We start from the raw sequence: 18331 nt of genomic DNA on the forward strand, positions 1-18331 counted from the left end.
ATTTTATGTATTTCATATATCTGCACATGTATGTTGTATAAATTAAGTATACATAGGCATATATGTATACATTGGTCAATAAATTTATAGCATGCTTACTATAAAAGTGTCATTGTCCTACACAAATAAGGCCACTGACAATATCCCTAGTTTTGTTAATTGACTAGGAAGAAGTGAGAAGTAAACAATTTAAGATTTCAAGAGAGGGAACTCACTCATCCACAAGCTCCTGTTAAACACCTTCTTTATTTCACAACACACCACCTGCCGTTTGCTAAGTGGGCATTCACTAATGAGAGTAGAGACTTGAGTTTTCTTCCTAATCTATTACTACATCCAGATTTATCCTAACTCATGACAGAGAATTATCCAAATAGTCTTCAACTGTCCACAGCAATTCATCTGCCCAACAGCTAAGATTCTCTCCATTAAGCTAGCAGAGCATGTCTCTTACCCCCAGAAGGTGTTTCCCATGTTTCTGTCTGAAGACACTCCTGTATGTTCCTGCCATCTTCTCCCACTTGCCTCCAGGCTATATTTAACTTTTTGGTTCTGTTTTAGGTTGTGTGGACACAGAAGAAGCAGACATCTACCTGCTCATTGATGGCTCTGGGAGCACCCAGGCCACAGACTTCCAAGAAATGAAGACCTTCCTGTCAGAGGTCGTAGGGATGTTCAACATTGCTCCCCAAAAGGTGCGGGTTGGGGCCGTTCAGTACGCTGACAACTGGGACTTGGAATTTGAGATCAATAAATACTCTAACAAGCACGATTTGGGAAAGGCCATTGAGAACATCAGGCAGATGGGTGGGAACACAAACACAGGTGCAGCCCTGAATTACACACTGAGGCTATTGCAAAAAGCAAAGAGGCAGCGAGGAAACAGAGTGCCATGTCATCTTGTTGTCCTGACGAACGGCATGTCCAAGGACAGCGTCTTGGAGGCTGCGAGAAGACTGAGAGAAGAGCTCATCCACGTTTATGCCATTGGGGTGAAGGAGGCCAACCAAACACAGCTGCGAGAAATTGCTGGCATGGAAAAGAGGGTGTACTACGTGCATGACTTTGATTCTCTGAAAGACATTAGAAACCAAGTTGTTCAAGAAATCTGTGCTGAAGAAGGTAGGAGATTCAGTGGCTTTAACTTTAGACTTCAGTTCACAAACTGCCTTCCTGCAATATTGGACATTGCAGGCTTAGAGAAACATCAGTTTCCAAGTTGATATTTGCTGACTTGTGTAGCTGTGCTTGTTCTCCAGACCAAAACTAAGAACCTGCTATAGTGTTGCTCTAATTAATATCTGAAGCATAAGAAAGATATTTGGAGGAGTTTTCCCTAACAAGTATTCATTAGCTTCTTCCCACAAATCCCTGCTAGAATAGATGTGTGATTAGACACTGCATGTATAATATGATCAAATGAATTCTGATTTTAAGGAGCACATCTGGTTTATTTCAATTGCTTTTTAAAAAAGCTTCCATGTAATCTTTTAGAGCTGTATCAGTAATCTCCAACCCAGGGCTGATTTTGCCCCCTCAGGGGACACTTGACAATGTCTAAAGACATTTTGGTTGTTGTAACTTGGGGAGTGCTACTGGCTTCTAACCAGTCAAAGTCAGAGATGTTAGTAAACATCATACAGTATACTATGTGCACGGACTGCCCTCCATAGGAAAAATTATCTGGCCCAAAATATCAACTATGTTGAGTTTGAGATACCAAGTTAAATATTAAGGCAAATTACTAAACAGCACATGCAATAGTCTCATTTCTATTGCCTTCAGTGCTTTAACTACATGCTAACAATCTTCTCCAAGCACACACTTAACTTCAATATAGGACTGTCTGTGTTTGTATTTTCTTAGTCTCCCTTAATCTTTTCACACGAAGCTAACTTGAATAAACATCTTGCTTTCTCCCACACAGCCTGCAAAAACATGAAAGCTGACATCATGTTTCTGGTGGACAGTTCTGGCAGTATAGGACTTGAAAACTTCATCAAAATGAAAACATTTATGAAAAACCTGGTGAGCAAATCCCAGATTGGGGCAGATCAGGTACAAATTGGCGTAGTCCAGTTCAGCGACATCAACAAGGAGGAGTTTCAGCTCAACAGATATGTGTCCCAAAGTGAAATTTCAGAGGCAATAGACCAAATGGGTCACATTGGGGAAACCACCTTGACGGGTAGCGCTCTCACCTTTGTTTCTCAGTACTTCAGCCCCACCAAGGGGGCCCGGCCCAACGTCAGGAAGTTTCTCATCCTCATCACAGATGGTGAAGCTCAGGACATAGTCAAGGACCCAGCAGTAACACTTCGGCAAGAAGGCGTAATTATCTACTCTGTGGGGGTGTTTGGCTCCAATGTTACCCAGCTGGAGGAGATCAGTGGGAGGCCAGAGATGGTTTTTTATGTTGAGAATTTTGACATTCTGCAGCACATTGAAGATGACCTCGTTTTTGGGATATGCAGCCCCCGAGAAGGTAGGCACAGGAAAATCCACTAATGAACATGTCCACATGGCCATGTTAGCATGTGTTTAAATTAAGTTGGTGCAGTTGGAACATTGTACACTTTTGTTTGTTGAAATGGTTATCCTAGTGGCTTTTGACTGCATGTGAAAGGCAACTTTCCTCAGTGGAACAGTTCAGTTAGGAAGGAAAAATTTTGCTACACTTAGATTCTTTCCATTTTCAGAGAAAGAGCCCTAAGTGGTGAGTCTTCCATTTGAGAATAGTGGCGCTCTCCCAGGTGCTTAGGTTCGGCTCTGGAAGAGAAGCTGAGTCGGGCCTTCTTGTGGAAGTGACTCACTGAGGAGGTGTTTTCAGAGAGGGGTAAGGGGAGCAGGGCAGGGCACGGGTGGGAGCTGGGCGAGAAGGCAGAGTCGAGCATCAACGTGGCCCCAGGGGGCTCCAGAGCATGAACGACAGCACAGAGTCACTTCCACCCTGCGGTGAGGGACCAGCCCCACGGAACCGCGCTTAGGCCTCGTGTGGGCGGCGGAGGCCATTAGGGAGGGGCACGACCCCCTGCGCAAGGCGGCTCCCTTGACATAACGTCTACATATGTTTGTTTATTTTATAATTCTAAAAAACAAATACTTGTATAAACTTAAACAATGTTTGTAAAAACACTTTGAGTTTATTAAATCCTATAAAGGAGGAATGCAGTATGGGTACTCAATCTACCGGGGCTTCAAAGGGAGTAAATACTACAGTCCCCGTTCTCCTCCCATGGAACTACAGAGTGACAGGAGTGATAAGACACAACCTCAGCAGACATAAGGACTGACTGGTATTGCGACCCAGTGGGCATGATGGCAGAAAAATTCTGAAAAATATCCATAAAGGAGTTGGATTTTAATGGAATTGTGAGGGAAGAGATAAACATTGTTCTGTGATTCAAATAAGAGTTCTGTTCACCTCCCATTAGAATGTTTGGTGATTGCGATCTGTGTTTTGTGGGAAGAAGAGCATGCCAGGATTTTATTTCCTGGTAATTACACTCAGAACAAATCTGAACTCTTTTGTGGGTGCCAACACTGAGCAATCTACCCCCAAACCCCCAGGTCATCCAGGCTGCCTTCCCTGGACAGCCAAAGGCCAGGGGATGTAGTATCTTCTTTTGTGGAACCAGCCTTTCTTGAGAATTTGGTCTATGCCTCATGCTCAGAGCCTCTAGTAAGTGGGTCGAGTGCATTGGCTCTAAGGTTTCCATATAGCGGCACATGGCAGGCCAAAGAAAGAAATGTGGGGAGCCTCTGAGGTTGCAGGTGGGGTGGGGGTACTTCTTTACAATTCTGGATGAGTTAGCATTTGGAACATACCTTTTTTTAAAATTTAAGTATAGTTGACATAATATTAGTTTCAGATGTGCACCATAGTGATTTGACATTTATACACATTACAAAATGCTCCCCATGATAAGTCTAATTACCATCTGCCACCATACAAAGTTATTACAATATTATTTGCTACATTATCTATTTTCCACTTTTCATCCCTGTGTCTTAGTTTATAATTGGAAGTTTATGTACCTCTTTATCCCCCTCACCTATGGCCATGCCCCCTCCCTTATGGTAACCACCAGGTCTCTGTATTTTTTAGTCTATTTCTGTTTTTTGTTTGTTTGTTAATTTGTTTTGTTTTTTAGATTCCACATGTAAGTGAAATCATATGATATCTGCCTTTCTCTGGCTAATTTTACTGAGCATAATACCATGTAGGGCCATTCATATTGTTGAAAATGGCAAGATTTCATTCTTCTTTATGACAGAGTAATTTTCCATTGCATATATACCACATATTCTGTATCCATTCATCTATCAATGAACACTTAGTTTGTTTTGATATCTTGGCTGTTGTAAATAATGGTGCAATGAACATAGGGGTGAATGTACCTTTTAAAATTATTGTTTCTGTTTTCTTAGGATAAATACCCAAAAGTGGGATTGCTGTACAGTATAATAGTTCTGTTTTTAATTTTTGAAAAACCTCCATATTGTTTTCCATAATGAGTGCACAAGTTTATATATCCCCCAACAATATGGGAGGGTTCCCTTTCTCCACATCCTTGCCAACACTTGTTATTTCTTGTGTTTTTGATATTAGCCATTCTGACTGGTGTGAGGGGATATCCCATTGTGGTTTTGGTTTGCATTTCCCTGATGATTAATGATGTGGAGCATCTTTTCATGTGCCTGTTAGCTGGAACAGGCCTTTCTAAGGCCTGTAGAAATTGTGCTATGTGAGGACCAAATCCTTAACCATCTTACAATCCCTCTTCTTCAGAATGAAAGAGTTGGAGTTTAGAACTCTGTACCTTTAGATAGAATATGCTACACACACATGGGTTAACTACTAATTGAGTCTGTCCTGCTTTATTTTTCCATGGCATTGACCCGAAGTTTGAAATTTAATAGGAACATCATGCTAGGAGCAGTTAGCTGGGCCAAGTGTGAAATGGGCTTCTTTCTATGAGGCAGCCCAGTAATGAAAATAGATTATGTTTCAAAAAAGTCAAAAAGGAAGAAAAATGCAACCTTGAAAATTGGTCATTATATAACCATGAAAAAATATAATACTGTCAAAATCACTTTAACTTTATAATTTCTACAAGGTTTTATCTTAAGAATAAAATCTCATGATCCCTATGGCTTAAAAAAAAAAGACAAATTTGTATAAATGAAAGCACATGTTGAGGGAATCATGTATACAGAACAATTTCCACAGAATTGTGATTTTCCTTTTTTTAGTCCAAAGCATTTGACGTTTGCTCCTCATGATCCTGTGATTGTCAGTCTGCCCCCATCACACCCTCTATGGCCTTGTCCTCAGAGTTTGCCTGAGTTAATGGAGCACTGACAGCACAAGTGTAAATGTGCTGCATCTGTTATTCAGGGGGTGGATGCTCTAAAGCACAGACTGATCCCAGGCAGAGGGACACTGGCAATTAAAGACAGGTGGGGGGTCTTCCCTGAGGTCCAAAGCTAATCCCCTTTGGTCTTCCTTTCCCCCCTCTTTTAGAATGCAAGCGGATTGAAGTCTTGGATGTTGTGTTTGTAATTGACAGCTCTGGAAGCATTGACTCTGATGAATATAATATTATGAAGGAATTTATGATTGACTTGGTGAAAAAAGCTAATGTTGGCAAGAATCAGGTCCAGTTTGGGGCTCTGAAGTACGCTGATGACCCCAAGGTGCTGTTTTATCTGGATGACCTTGGCACGAAACAGGAGGTGATATCAGTGCTCCAGAATGACCAGACCATGGGGGGTAACACTTACACTGCCGAGGCCCTGGGCTTCTCAGAGCACATGTTCATGGAAGCCCGGGGCAGCCGCCTGCACAAGGGGGTCCCCCAGGTCCTCGTGGTGATCACTGATGGGGAATCCCATGATGCGGACAAGCTCAATGCCACGGCCAAGGCCTTGAGGGACAAAGGCATTCTTGTCCTGGCCGTGGGGATCGCCGGTGCCAATCCTATGGAGCTGCTGGCTATGGCAGGGTCCGGGGACAAGTACTTCTTCGTGGAGACTTTCGGAGGCCTAAAGGGGATATTTTCAAATGTGTCAGCCAGTGTGTGTAACTCTTCAAAAGTAGGTAAGATTTGTCAGTTAAGTTTTTCCTAATTATCAGCAGAGATCCAAGTGAAGGATAAATCAAACAATAACCCTCAGGAACCTTTTCTAGGAAGGAGGAGCAGCACTAGCTGCGTCATAGAACTCCTTACATTCTGGAACCTCAGGGTTGGAGAGACCTCAGGGATGTTCATTCACCTCCTCCCAAACAGGAATGAGTTCTACAGCATTCCTACCCCCTTCTGCCTCAGCTCTCTAAGAATGGGGATTCACCATTTTTGAACAGGCTTCATTTATTGGAGCACAAATGTGTTTACATGTCATTTTCCCCACTAGTTCTTCTTCCTGCTCTTTCACAAGAGATCAAATTCTTCCTAAGAACCAGTGATCATTGTCTGAAGTCTTCTCTCCCCCAGGCTACAGGCCCCATCCCTTCACCTATTTCTATTATCACCAAACTCGTTTAAAACATGGATGCCAATAGTAAACACGCTGTCCCAGCCTCAGATGATTCCAGAGCAGACTAGGTCTGCCTTTGTTCTGGACTCTGAGTTTCTATTCTAGTAGCTGGACATGGCATTGCCACATTTAGGTATGCATTCATTCATTCATTCATTCAGCTGCCACTTTATACTTCTGTTTCAAAGGCAGTTGGTGATCTATTAAAATTCCTTAGTATTTTTATTAACATGTGTTGTACTAAAAATAAAAAATAAGTTTATTAGATAAGTTTCTGTTCATCCAGGATTCCAAAATCTTGGTGCAGTTCCTGTTGAAAAGTATTTCCCAGTTTCCATATGCCTTGCCTCCTTAGAATGCAACTACTATCTTTTTTTTTTTTTCATGAAACTAACAAAATCCATCTGAGTCTTACTGAAAAGTGGGACAAATCCCCCACCTTCTGTTGGCTGATGTCTAAAATTTGAACTGTCATTTCCAAGTCCACTATTGAAGTTAATATCGAATTTTTATATTGAAAGTTCTCCCTTGGACAGAAATAGAAATGTGATGCATTAACCAGTTCCTGAAAGATCCTTTTACTGTATTTCTTTTGAATCTCTTCCTTGCTTATACTGAGACACAAAGGAATCTCAAACATCTTTAATGTTTTCTGAGGCTAAGATGGAAATTAATTTAGGTCAGTGGTGAGGTCTCTGGGGAATTCAAGGAAATGATGATGCTCACCAGAGGCTCAGGAGCACATGTGGGCCTGGGCCAAGCTCAGCTCACTCACTGGCAATGGCCTTCCCTGTTTCTGTTTTGTATTTGCTGCGTCAATACTAGGGGAGCATCTGAAATACACTGCATTTTTGTTCAAAAATATTTTTCTCAGGTAGATATTTTTGCCTATATGTTCCAGACAGGGAGCTGATAAGGAGGAAAACTGACTAGACATAGATAAGAAGGCATGATTTCAACACTTTGATTTGACCTAAGAAACCAGAAAAATACTTACTGGCTCAGCTGGCCAGGGAGGCCACCTCACTAATATAGCCCATCTGTCTGAGTCCCTAGGTGGATGTGTATTGTTTGCTTTTCTTGCTGTGTCACTGGGCTCTCTGGAAGGGCTGGGGCTGGATTGTAGGTGAGAACAAGCTTTCTGTGGCGCTGCCCCAGTGCTTGTGATGTTGGAGAAGGAAGTGGTGTAAAGCCAAGTAGAAATGCCAGGAGAACCATGAAAGGCTGGGCAAGATGTTCACGCCTAGTGCCCATTGTTTGAACCGTTGTTTTCATTTCCTCTCCAGTTACTGTGACCACAGGGTGGCAAGACAAGACACCACCTTCAGAAATATCATTTCTATGTAGCTGAAAACAGCTTATGTACTCTCACTGGGTTAAAGGCAAAATAACAATCTGACTTTTTTTGGTTCTGTTTCCTCATCTTTATAGATTGTGAAATTGAAAAAGTAGACCTTGTGTTCCTCATGGATGGATCAAATAGCATTCATCCAGATGACTTCAAGAAGATGAAGGAATTCTTGGCATCCATTGTTCAAGACTTCGACGTCAGCGCCAACAGAGTGCGTGTAGGAGTGGCCCAGTTTAGCCACACCTACCAACCGGAGTTTCCTCTGGGCAATTTCATAGGCCAAAAGGAGATATCATTTCAGATCGAAAGCATCCAGCAGATCTTTGGGTACACACACATCGGCGCTGCCCTCCGGCAGGTGGGGCACTACTTCCGGCCAGACATGGGCAGCCGGATACAGGCAGGTGCCCCGCAGGTGCTGCTGGTCCTCACGGACGGCCGGTCCCAGGACGAAGTGGCTCAGGCCGCTGAAAACCTGAGACGCAAAGGAGTCGACATTTACTCCGTGGGAATCGGGGATGTGGACGACCAGCAGCTCATTCAGATCACCGGCACTGCAGACAAAAAGCTGACAGTTGATAACTTCGATGAACTGAGGAAGGTCAGGAAGAGGATCGTTCGCAGCATCTGCACCTCGGGGGGTGAAAGCAGTAAGTATGCCGCGCATGCGTACGCCCGCTCCTCCCCGCCTTCCCTGACAGTTTCCTCAAGCTCTCTTTATATCTCCTGGGGCTGCTGGGAGAGTCTAGGTTTGTGCCTCTGGATTTCAGATTGAACCTTTCACAGGCATCAGGTATTTTTGTGGCTTGTGGGTTAAGAAACAGGACCTCTGAGAGCTGATGTCCCTTCTCTCTGGAGAGCGCTTTCCCCTGTGAACAGGTAAGCCTTGGCTTCAAAAGGTGTGAGGAAAAGGCCCTTGTTTACAATCCAGTTGGTTTCAGAGACTGGAAAACATGTTTCAAGGAAATAAACTATTTGCTGGATTTGGGTTGCCTGGCAGTAGGGCCTACAGGGCTGCCAAGGGCAGTATACAGGCATGTAGGGAACATCGCTGGAGGCTTAGACCTTTATTACGAAACTTTACTGCAAAAGTTTGTAAATACATTCTTAAAAATGAGCACATTTTGACATTTTTCCAAAAGATGGAAGAACGGTCTTGAAAGGGGTATAACCTTTTCTATCTAATAAAAGTGCCCAGAGAGTTGGCTGTGATTCTGTGTAACCATCCACGGTAAATGTTAACCAGCAAGAGGAGAGTTACACAGTTACTCAGAGGCAGCTCTGGAGAGGGATGACCTGGCAACAGATCCCTGCTCAATGGCCAATTTTTCTTGGACAAGTTGCTCAACTTTTCTAAGTTTAATTTCCTCATCTGTAAAATGTGAACAATAACCACATCTAGTTCAAAAGATCGTTGTGAAGATTAAATGAGAAAATGCATATTTAGACTTCAAATAAGAATGACCCTTGGGAGGTAATTATAAAGCCACTTCATTTCTGTCTACCACTAACCCATTCGATTTATTCACGTGCCTAGCTCTTCTCTTGCCCTCAGTCACTTTCAGGAAACAAGTGAACCTCCTCCTGGTGATTGGTATGTCCACCCCAGAGTAACTATGAACACTTAAAGCTTCATTCAGTTTCTAACAGGCTGCTCAGCTGCCATGACATAGTGGCCACACGTGGCTGGCATTCCCCCATTGCTCTCCACCACCTGTCACCTCTACCCCCTTCTCCCAGGCCCTGCCCTCTTCTTGCTAACTATGGCCTCTTAAAATGGGCTGGGAAAGGGAGGAAGCTGAAGAGGCACAAAAAGGCTCCTACTGGACGGCAGGTGCAGGAATTGGCTCTGATGGTGGCCCATGTCTGACGCTTGGTCCATTCGCAGGTCCTCCAAAGACTCCCCTTCTGCCCCCTCGCCCCCGCTTTCCCCACTCCCACAAAAGCATCTGTCAGGGGGCCTCTCAGCCTTGCGGGAGGTAAGCATGTCTCAACTCCAGGTGTTCCCTTACGCCTTCCTCAGCCTTTGGGCCTCTGGTGATGCTTCTGCCTTTCTCTGCTACCATCTCTCTGCCCCTCCAAGTAGCCTATTTGAACCAGACATCAGAGAAGCCCACAGCAGCTCTTTCTTACATGCACCCATTCAGCTCCATGGGAAACAACGTGTCAATTGCCCCAGTAAACCCTGGAGGTCACGGCGCCCCAGTGTGGCCGCCTCTCTTCTGCAAAGAGCAGTGTGCCATCCAGTGTATCATTCTTCAGGATTCTAGGTTTGTGTCATCTCCAAGTTATCTCGGAAAGCTCCCTTCTCTTGACTTAAAGGGAATTGCCTCCTCACCTTGTGTGAGTGTGTGTGTGTGTGTCTGCGTGTGCACACATGTGGTGAGAGACCTCACATCGACAGTTCTTCCCCAAAGTGTTCCTCTAAACTCCAAGTGCAAACCTTTATAAGACACAGTGTGTAGGCAAAGACTGAATCCTGCAATTGACTAAGGACTGTCTTTGTAAATCCTACTTTGTGATGTCCTCATACTCTGGAATGTATATAGTGACCTTGGCCAAACCTTCCACATTAATTTCCTGTTTCACATGAACACCCACTTCCAATTATTAGGCTGAAAATTATCTCAGAACCATGTAAGTCTCTGCTTGAAAGAATGAAAGAAACTAAGTAGAAAGTCAAAACCAAGAGTATACACTCAGAGTAGTCTGTGTGTTATCTTTAAAGGAAAGCATTATGAATGTAAACATAAATAAATAAATTGTACTTTGTGTTAAGATAACCTTGAAGTCACTAGGGCAGCATGCAAGAATGTGAGTGGCCTTTGTAGCCAAGCTGGGGGCTCAGGACTGAGGATGCTGGAATGAACACTGATAAAACTTCAAAAGCATGTGCAGTATATTAGCACATACCAGTTCCTCTTAAACCATAAACCCCAATCAAGGAAATCAGACAGTGGCTTGGTGTCGCTCAAGGCAAACCAGACTTAGCACCTGAACATCTGGCTTTGTATTGAAATATGTACAGTTCTGAAGTGGCTGCTTCACTCCCTGGCTTGCCCATCTCTGTTTCTCTGGCTGTATTCTGTGATTCAATATATGTGGAAGGAAGGTTGGACATGTGGGGACAGGAGGGAAGTGACGAAGAACCAGTGTTCCTTTAGCGTCTATGAAGGGCCAAGCATAGTGCTCTATCCTTTCTTAGTGCATTATCTCAATAATTTCTCCCCAAACCTTATGTGATTTGTATTTGTATTCTCTTTATTCATGAGAAACCTGGGGCTTAAAGGCATATTGATAGTCTGGCCCAGATCATGCAGAAGTAACAGACTAAGGGAGCTTTGAAATCTGGGTCTGTATCCAGCCCACTTTTTTGTTGTTAAGTTAAGCTGCTTGTCTTCTTGATATCATTGCTATCTAGGTTATCTGATGCTGACATAAGGAACAAGTGTCTAAGTGCTGTGCTTCGCTGATTAATAGCTGGACCTTACTAGACATCGTGGGTTTCTATCTTGAGATTGTTCCTGCAAACTGCTGCTCGCTAAAGAAACTACTTGCTGCCCCCTGACTGGGAAACCACCGCTTCCAACACCACAGTCTAGTAGTCTAGTGACCTGCACAGCCCTTTGCCACTGGCCACATAGGAAGAGGCAAAACAAGGCAGTCCAGCATGTGAACCCCAGACACACCTAGATTTGAATCCAAAGCATGAGGTCCTCAGTAGTAACTGTGAGGACTCAGGCAAGCTGCTCTAGGCCACAGCTTCCTCCTCTGCAAAATGAGTATTAGAAGAGTTGCTATTGCTCTGTTTCACAAGTGAGATACTGCGTGGGGCATGCACGTAAAGCTCAGTCAGTGTCAGTGATCAGGATGGGAGCTGCAGAGGGCATCTTAGAAATGTGGATCAGGGAGTGATAGGGCTAGTTCATGTAAGGACAATTTACCAAGAGTTTCTTGGATTAGGAACTTTAATATTTTAGCAACATTTCAGATCTATATTTAAATTTAATGTCTTGACATGCACCAAATTCTCCTAAGCAACTCAGCTCCGAAATCTGTTTTCTTACCTTCACTCATGCTTATTTTCTTGATTTTTCTTCTTTGAGCCTGGCTATTCTGAGCACCTGGAGGAGACTTCAGGCAGTTTTCGGAACATGGAAGCCCTGCCTGTTTGGGCATGAAGCCATCAGGTAGCAAAAGAATCGGGAAAAGCAGCTTAACATCAGGTAGCAAAAGAATCCCGTGTTTTGCATCATCGTGGATGGGTAGATCAAAAGGGGTTCAAGCAAAAGGCCAGTCTGATCACAATGAAGTAAGAAACACCCTCAGGATTTGATTCAAGGAATGTGTGAAATATAAGGAAAAAATAGATGCTCATTTCCAACTTTTCTAGACAGGGATGTCTTTACATTCCTGTCTTAACTGGCTTCTCTAGAAAACAGAGCTTAAAACAAAGTTTATGTGATGATAATACTTCATGTATTAATACTTCAGTGGGAGTACAGTCCTGGGAAAACAAGAGTTGAGTGGAAGGGAAGTAATTTAGGAAAGGAGAGAAAGTACATACAAGATGGCATGTTACCAAACTAGCTACAGCTTCTTGAGAAGGGTAACTGGGATATTGATCATGCAGAATATTGGCAAGGAGGCCATGTAGCATCACTGCACCGGCCAGTCTGTCACAGGGAATAAAGGAGAGCATCTATACGCTGATTCCTTCCTACTACTGCCTCTTGCTGGGGAGTTTACCCCCTAAAGAGTCGACTCATCCACCCTACTGTGCTGTTGTCATCGGTCCCCTGGGAAAACCAGAAGCAGGACCCACAACGTGTGCATGTGGGGCTGGAGGTGGTGGGGAGAGCAGAGCTCCTGTGAGCAACTGTGGGGCAGCCGTCAGCCCCAGAGTCCTTGCAGCCCTCCTGCACTGAGGAGGGCCAAGGCCGTGCCAGAGCATCGGGGCACCAGGCAGGGGCCGCAGCTGAGGCCTTCCGCCAGGCAGATGTCCACGTCCTGGGTGTGTGCGGGGAGGTGGGGCAAGTGACTCTGGAGGTATATAAACTATGTCTCTTACAGTACCTAACTTTTTGTTTTTTTATTTTTATTTTTATTTTTTATTTATTTATTTTTTAAAAATTATACACATACATTTATTTCAAAATTACAACTGTAGTGCTGCAAAAGAGTGGTGCTGAAGGGTCTAGCTTAGTCAGGAAAGGAGTCCCTGAAGGTCAGTTACAGGATACTTAAAGGGTGTATGGGATAGTGTCAAAGAAAGTGGAAGGGAATATTCCAGGCAGCATTAGTAAAGGATCAAATCTGGAAGCAGTCTGGCTTGTCAAGGAACTGAGACGCAGCCAGTAAGTTTGGGATTTAATGAGAAGACAATTGCTGGGAGCCATGCTACTCAAGCTGTGTAGCAAAGCTCAGGCTGGAGGAAGACCTCCACAAAGTAGGGGCCTTCACAGCTGACTCTCTCTATTACCCACCTTGATTTTGTTATTTTCCATTATACTAATGGCTTTGTTTTTACTTGCATTGTTGCCAAAGACTAAGCTAACCTTTGCTAAGCAGCACGGAAAAGATGAAAACATAAACTTCCCAAAAGCTTTTCAGGACAGTGCTCCTGAAGAATAAAACACTCAGGGGCCAAATGGCGATCTTAGCATAAAGTACCGAAACCTGCTGTTAGTTAGTCAAACATTGACCACCCCATTTCCACTGAGAATGCCCCCCTTGTTTACAATGCTAGTGAAACTAGTGATGGAAAGTTTTCTAGAAATAGAGTCATGAGAAAATATTAAATAGAATAACCCTGTTGACACTTAATTAATCATCTCATGTTTTCTTCCCTCTACTACTTCTATAGTTTGTTTTTCTTTTTTCTTTTTTTTTTTTTTTATGTGTATGAGGGCATCTCTCATATTTATTGATCAAATGGTTGTTAACAACAATGAAATTCTGTATAGGGGAGTCAATGCTCAATACACAATCATTAATCCACCCCAAGCCTAATTTTCGTCAGTCTCCCATCTTCTGAAGCATAACGAACAAGTTCTTACATGGAGAACAAATTCTTACATAGTGAATAAGTTACATGGTGAACAGTACAAGGGCAGTCATCACAGAAACTTTCGGTTTTGCTCAGGCATTATGAACTATAAACAGTCAGTTCAAATATGAATATTCATTTGACTTTTATACTTGATTTATATGTGGATACCACATTTCTCTCTTTATTATTATTATTTTTAATAAAATGCTGAAGTGGTAGGTAGATACAAGATAAAGGTAGAAAACATAGTTTAGTGTTGTAAGAGAGCAAATGTAGATGCTCAGGTGTGTGCCTGTAGACTATGTGTTAATCCAAGCTAGACAAGGGCAGTAAAACATCCACGTATGCAGAAGATTTCTCTCAGAACGGGGGGGGTGGGGTTCTAAGCCTCACCTCTGTTGATCCCCAATTTCTCACCTGTTGGCCCCCCTGCAACTGTGCCTGTCTTAGGTTGTTCCTCCCTTGAGGAATCTTACCTGTCTCTGGCTAACCAGAGTACTTAACTTTTTAGATCATTTTTTCTCTTTTTTCACATGTGTTCCCTTCTTTCAAAAGCCCCAAGCAAACTTATTTCCTTTCCCAACTAATAACTTCCAAGAGCCCAACTTTCCCCTTTAAAGCATTTTCTCAAGAATCTGTGATCTAATCACACTAACAAATCCTACCCTCTTGATAACATTTCTTATACTAAGAATCTGCCATCATCAACTCCACTTTAAGGACATTCTTTACAAGTCAGATGATTAAAACCAGCTTTTGGGTCTGGCAAGGATGAATGAGACTGTAACTGTCTGGTCCAATCTACCCTTTTCTGTTCTTTTTTATTTTTATGTTGAAATATATAACTTCCTTATTTTTTTAGACAAGAAAATTAATGCCCAGAGAGGTTCAGAGGTTTGCCAAAAGTTATTTAGTAGTAACAGCGGTGATTTGTACATTACTAAAACTACCTTTGTGCCTTCCTGAGCAAAGACCTCCCACCCCAGGCTTGCTCCCTGCTGCTGGTGAGCACTAGTCAAACACTCACACACTTCTGTTACTTCTCTTTATCTCCTTCTTTAGCCAGGTCACCTTCCTACCCTCCCTTGCATTTCTCTCCCCTTTTCAATTCCCACTCCTGCTATCCTGATTTAGTCCTTCATTATTTCTCCAGAAGCCCATTTGAACCTTCTCCTAAGCTCACTTCTGAAACTACCCCTGCCACTCGTTAACTCTGAAGGGCTCCTCATTCGAAAGCAGAGTCTCTGCTGAGTGTGCAAGGCCATCGCGCAAGAGCCCACTGGGTCGTATGGCCAGCCATGCTGCCAGCTCTACATTTGTCCCCCAAAGCCCATTCCTTTGATTACATTATTATGAAATCTTTTGCTCATTTTTATTGAATAAACACAAAGAACCTGTTTACTAGAGTTTGTACTTTAATGTGGACAAATTAAAATACTCAAAAACCTCCTGTAAAAGGGGGATAGCTCCCAGGCCACTCAGTGGCATTTTGGCATTTCAGCCAATGTCTGTGTTTTCACCGGAGACTCTTTCCCTTGAAGGCAGTAATATATTTTAGTTACCGAATGGTTTTCTGTTCAGAGTTAAAGCAAGATTCATCCAAGAGTGAAACTTTCAATCTCAAGATAGAAATAAAAGGATATAGATTCAAGAGGAATTTGGGGAAGGATATTTTCTGATGATTCATTCTGACTACTTTCTTTCTCTTCATCAGTAAGATGAAATCAAAAAAAAGAAAGTACGTAATTCTGAGTATTGAAGAAGATATTTTCCAATAAAGTACATACAGTAAAATTAGAAATCCACTTTCAAATTTTTTGATAACATATTGAATTACCTTGAATATCATGGTGAAAAATGATTGTCTAATAAGGCTTTTATTTTCCCTCACCCAACTCTTTTCTCATAAAAATGAATCAAGTTATTGGCCCTTGTATTAAGAATTGAAACTGACATTTTAGTTTCAAAGACCTAAAATGTCCCAACTGACCAATATGTCTAGAGGTAGAATAGGTGGCATTTGTCCACACAACAAATATCTGAAAATCTGCTATCTAAACAAGGCAAACTAAAAACGAATTTTTCACCCCTTTTATTTTACCAAGCAAGCTACATGTATTGAATTTCCTGGAAAGGTGAAAGTCTTCAGCTAACCTAGGTCTTAAAAGAGGAGTGCATATGTCATACTTTATCTTTCACCAATTATCTACTCCTCCGGATGCTCAGCTTAAACTATCAAACCCCTTCTAGTTTTCTCCAATCCTTACATGCCCCTGGAGTTAATAAAAATAAGAACAAAGCACTTTAAATGCAATACCTCGCTCAGTATTTCCTGAACCCCCAAACGACAATGGGTGTGGCTTCCTGAATGGCTGAGCTCTGAAGGCAGTGCCGTCTGGACGTGTGCCGTGTGGGTGACTGGTGCCCAGGTCCTTCCCTGTGTGGAGAGCTCAGGGGTCTCTCGGAGTCTTTTTTTTTTTTTTCTGTAATGTTATAAGATAAAAAGAGGAATCAGAGGTTGTTTTTGGAAGGATGAATCAACAAAATCTTTCCTTTAGACAAGTCCTTTGTGATTTATTTTTTCTAAATAACTTTCTCTATTCAAATGCTCTTATATGTTCCTTATCATTTGACTCATATAATATTGTTGAATGACCTCAATTGATAAGCAGCATAATATGAATTTTTATTTTAGATTATTAACATTTCCACAATGTTTCATGTATTTAAATGACTCTGCATGGCTTTTTTGGTGGCTACAATAAAATCATTCAGAACTTTAATTGTTAAGGAATCATCTAGATTTTATCCCAGTCAAAAAATAATACTATATACTTCTACTTTTATAGGTTATGAAAGAGAAATTCTGAGCTTCTTCCATTATTCACTCATGCTTTTCTTTATTTTCCAACTTTAAAACTGGAATAGAAATAAGAACTCCAAGTCCTTTGCTTCCAATATAGCATCCAAGTCAAGTAAAGATATTTGTTGATGTAATAATATATACTTTTCCCTTGAACCCTAGATTGTTTTGTGGATGTTGTAGTGGGATTTGACATCTCAACTCATGAGAATGGGCAGACTTTGCTCGAAGGTCAGTCTTGGATAGAAACCTACCTTCAAGACATCTTACATGCCATCAGCTCCCTCAATGGGGTAAGCTGTGAGGTGGGCACAGAGACTCATGTTAGTGTGGCTTTTCAAGTGACTAATGCCATAGAAAAATACTCCCCCAAGTTTGAGATCTACAGTGAAAACATACTGCACAGCTTGAAGGATGTGACGGTTAAAGGACCATCTCTTCTCAACGCAGACCTCTTGAGCTCTCTGTGGGATGCATTTCAGAATAAATCAGCTGCTCGAGGAAAGGTAACTTTGTTTCATTGTGTTTGTTGGTCTATGATTACAATGACCTCCTTTTCATTCCTTTCTCTTTTTGGGTACTTCCCTAGGTGGTTCTCTTATTTTCCGATGGATTGGATGATGATATTGAAAAGCTTGAACAAAAATCTGGTGAACTTAGGAAAGAAGGTACTGAGCACTGGGAAGAGGGCGGTGTGGGGAAGAACTGTTTATTAGCTTTTTAATCTCAGAACTCAATACAGCTCCTGAGTCTCCAAGCACTCACGCAGCGCCGGGCCCACCAGCCCCCACCCCCCCGACCCCACTCTGTGTGCACTGGGCAGAAGAGCACATGTGCACTCAGAACATTTTGGCATCTGCTTATTCCCCTATGCCTGTGTAGATGGTACAGCACCGAATACAATGTCCTATCCTTTCTCTTGCATTGCTGTATTTCTTCTTACAGAGCTTTCCTTGAGAATGTCCTGTCTCCCTTGGCCCACATTATCTAATATTGCTATTTTCTTTAGTGTCAGCGGAAGTGAACCAGGTATTTCTCCTTGACCAAGAAATGGGAGAATTGAATTATTTTCTTCTAACACTCAAACATTTCCAGAGTTGCAAGCATAGTTGGACAAGTTCACTCATGCTTTGGGGCTTTACGATCAGTCCTTCTTCTTTCAGATTCAGATGGATCACCCACGATGTTTGAGTTTTTAAAGCTCTGGCACCAGGCTTTTGGCTTTAACCAGCAGTGTCTGGTCTGACTTTTGCCAGTTCTTACTGAAATATGCATTAGTGAAAAGAAAATGCATCCATATGTTCTGGTTTGACTAAGAATAGAAATACTTTCCTATATGCTAATGGGTCTATTTATAAGCACTCTAGATCTTTTTCTCAGTCTTCATTAATATCTCTACTAGTCATCATGGAAAAAGACCAAGACTTGATAGAATAGAGATTAGCTTTAGTAAATAAGGGCAAAATAAATATCCTTACTCTCTAGCTGCAAATTCAGTGAAGACAATTGGTGTCACCCAGACCCT

At 42.3% G+C, this 18331-nt stretch overlaps 1 protein-coding gene across 5 annotated transcripts in view; it reads left to right on the plus strand.

Moving 5' to 3' along the window:
- Positions 1–18331, plus strand: part of LOC118917226 (collagen alpha-6(VI) chain) — a 173088-nt gene that overhangs the window by 47167 nt on the left and 107590 nt on the right. For all 5 annotated transcript variants that reach the window (XR_008993763.1, XR_005026735.2, XM_057491870.1 and 2 more), the window contains exons 5-10: positions 562–1122; positions 1928–2485; positions 5528–6103; positions 7972–8541; positions 16969–17312; positions 17396–17474. Coding sequence is in view for 3 of the 5 variants with exons in the window: in XM_057491870.1 (XP_057347853.1) it covers positions 562–1122; positions 1928–2485; positions 5528–6103; positions 7972–8541; positions 16969–17312; positions 17396–17474 (2688 nt within the window). In the remaining 2 variants the exon portion in view is untranslated. The remainder of the gene's footprint in view (positions 1–561; positions 1123–1927; positions 2486–5527; positions 6104–7971; positions 8542–16968; positions 17313–17395; positions 17475–18331) is intronic.

The sequence above is a fragment of the Manis pentadactyla genome, chromosome 14 (assembly GCF_030020395.1).
Source record: "Manis pentadactyla isolate mManPen7 chromosome 14, mManPen7.hap1, whole genome shotgun sequence".
Taxonomy (NCBI): Eukaryota; Metazoa; Chordata; class Mammalia; order Pholidota; family Manidae; genus Manis; species Manis pentadactyla.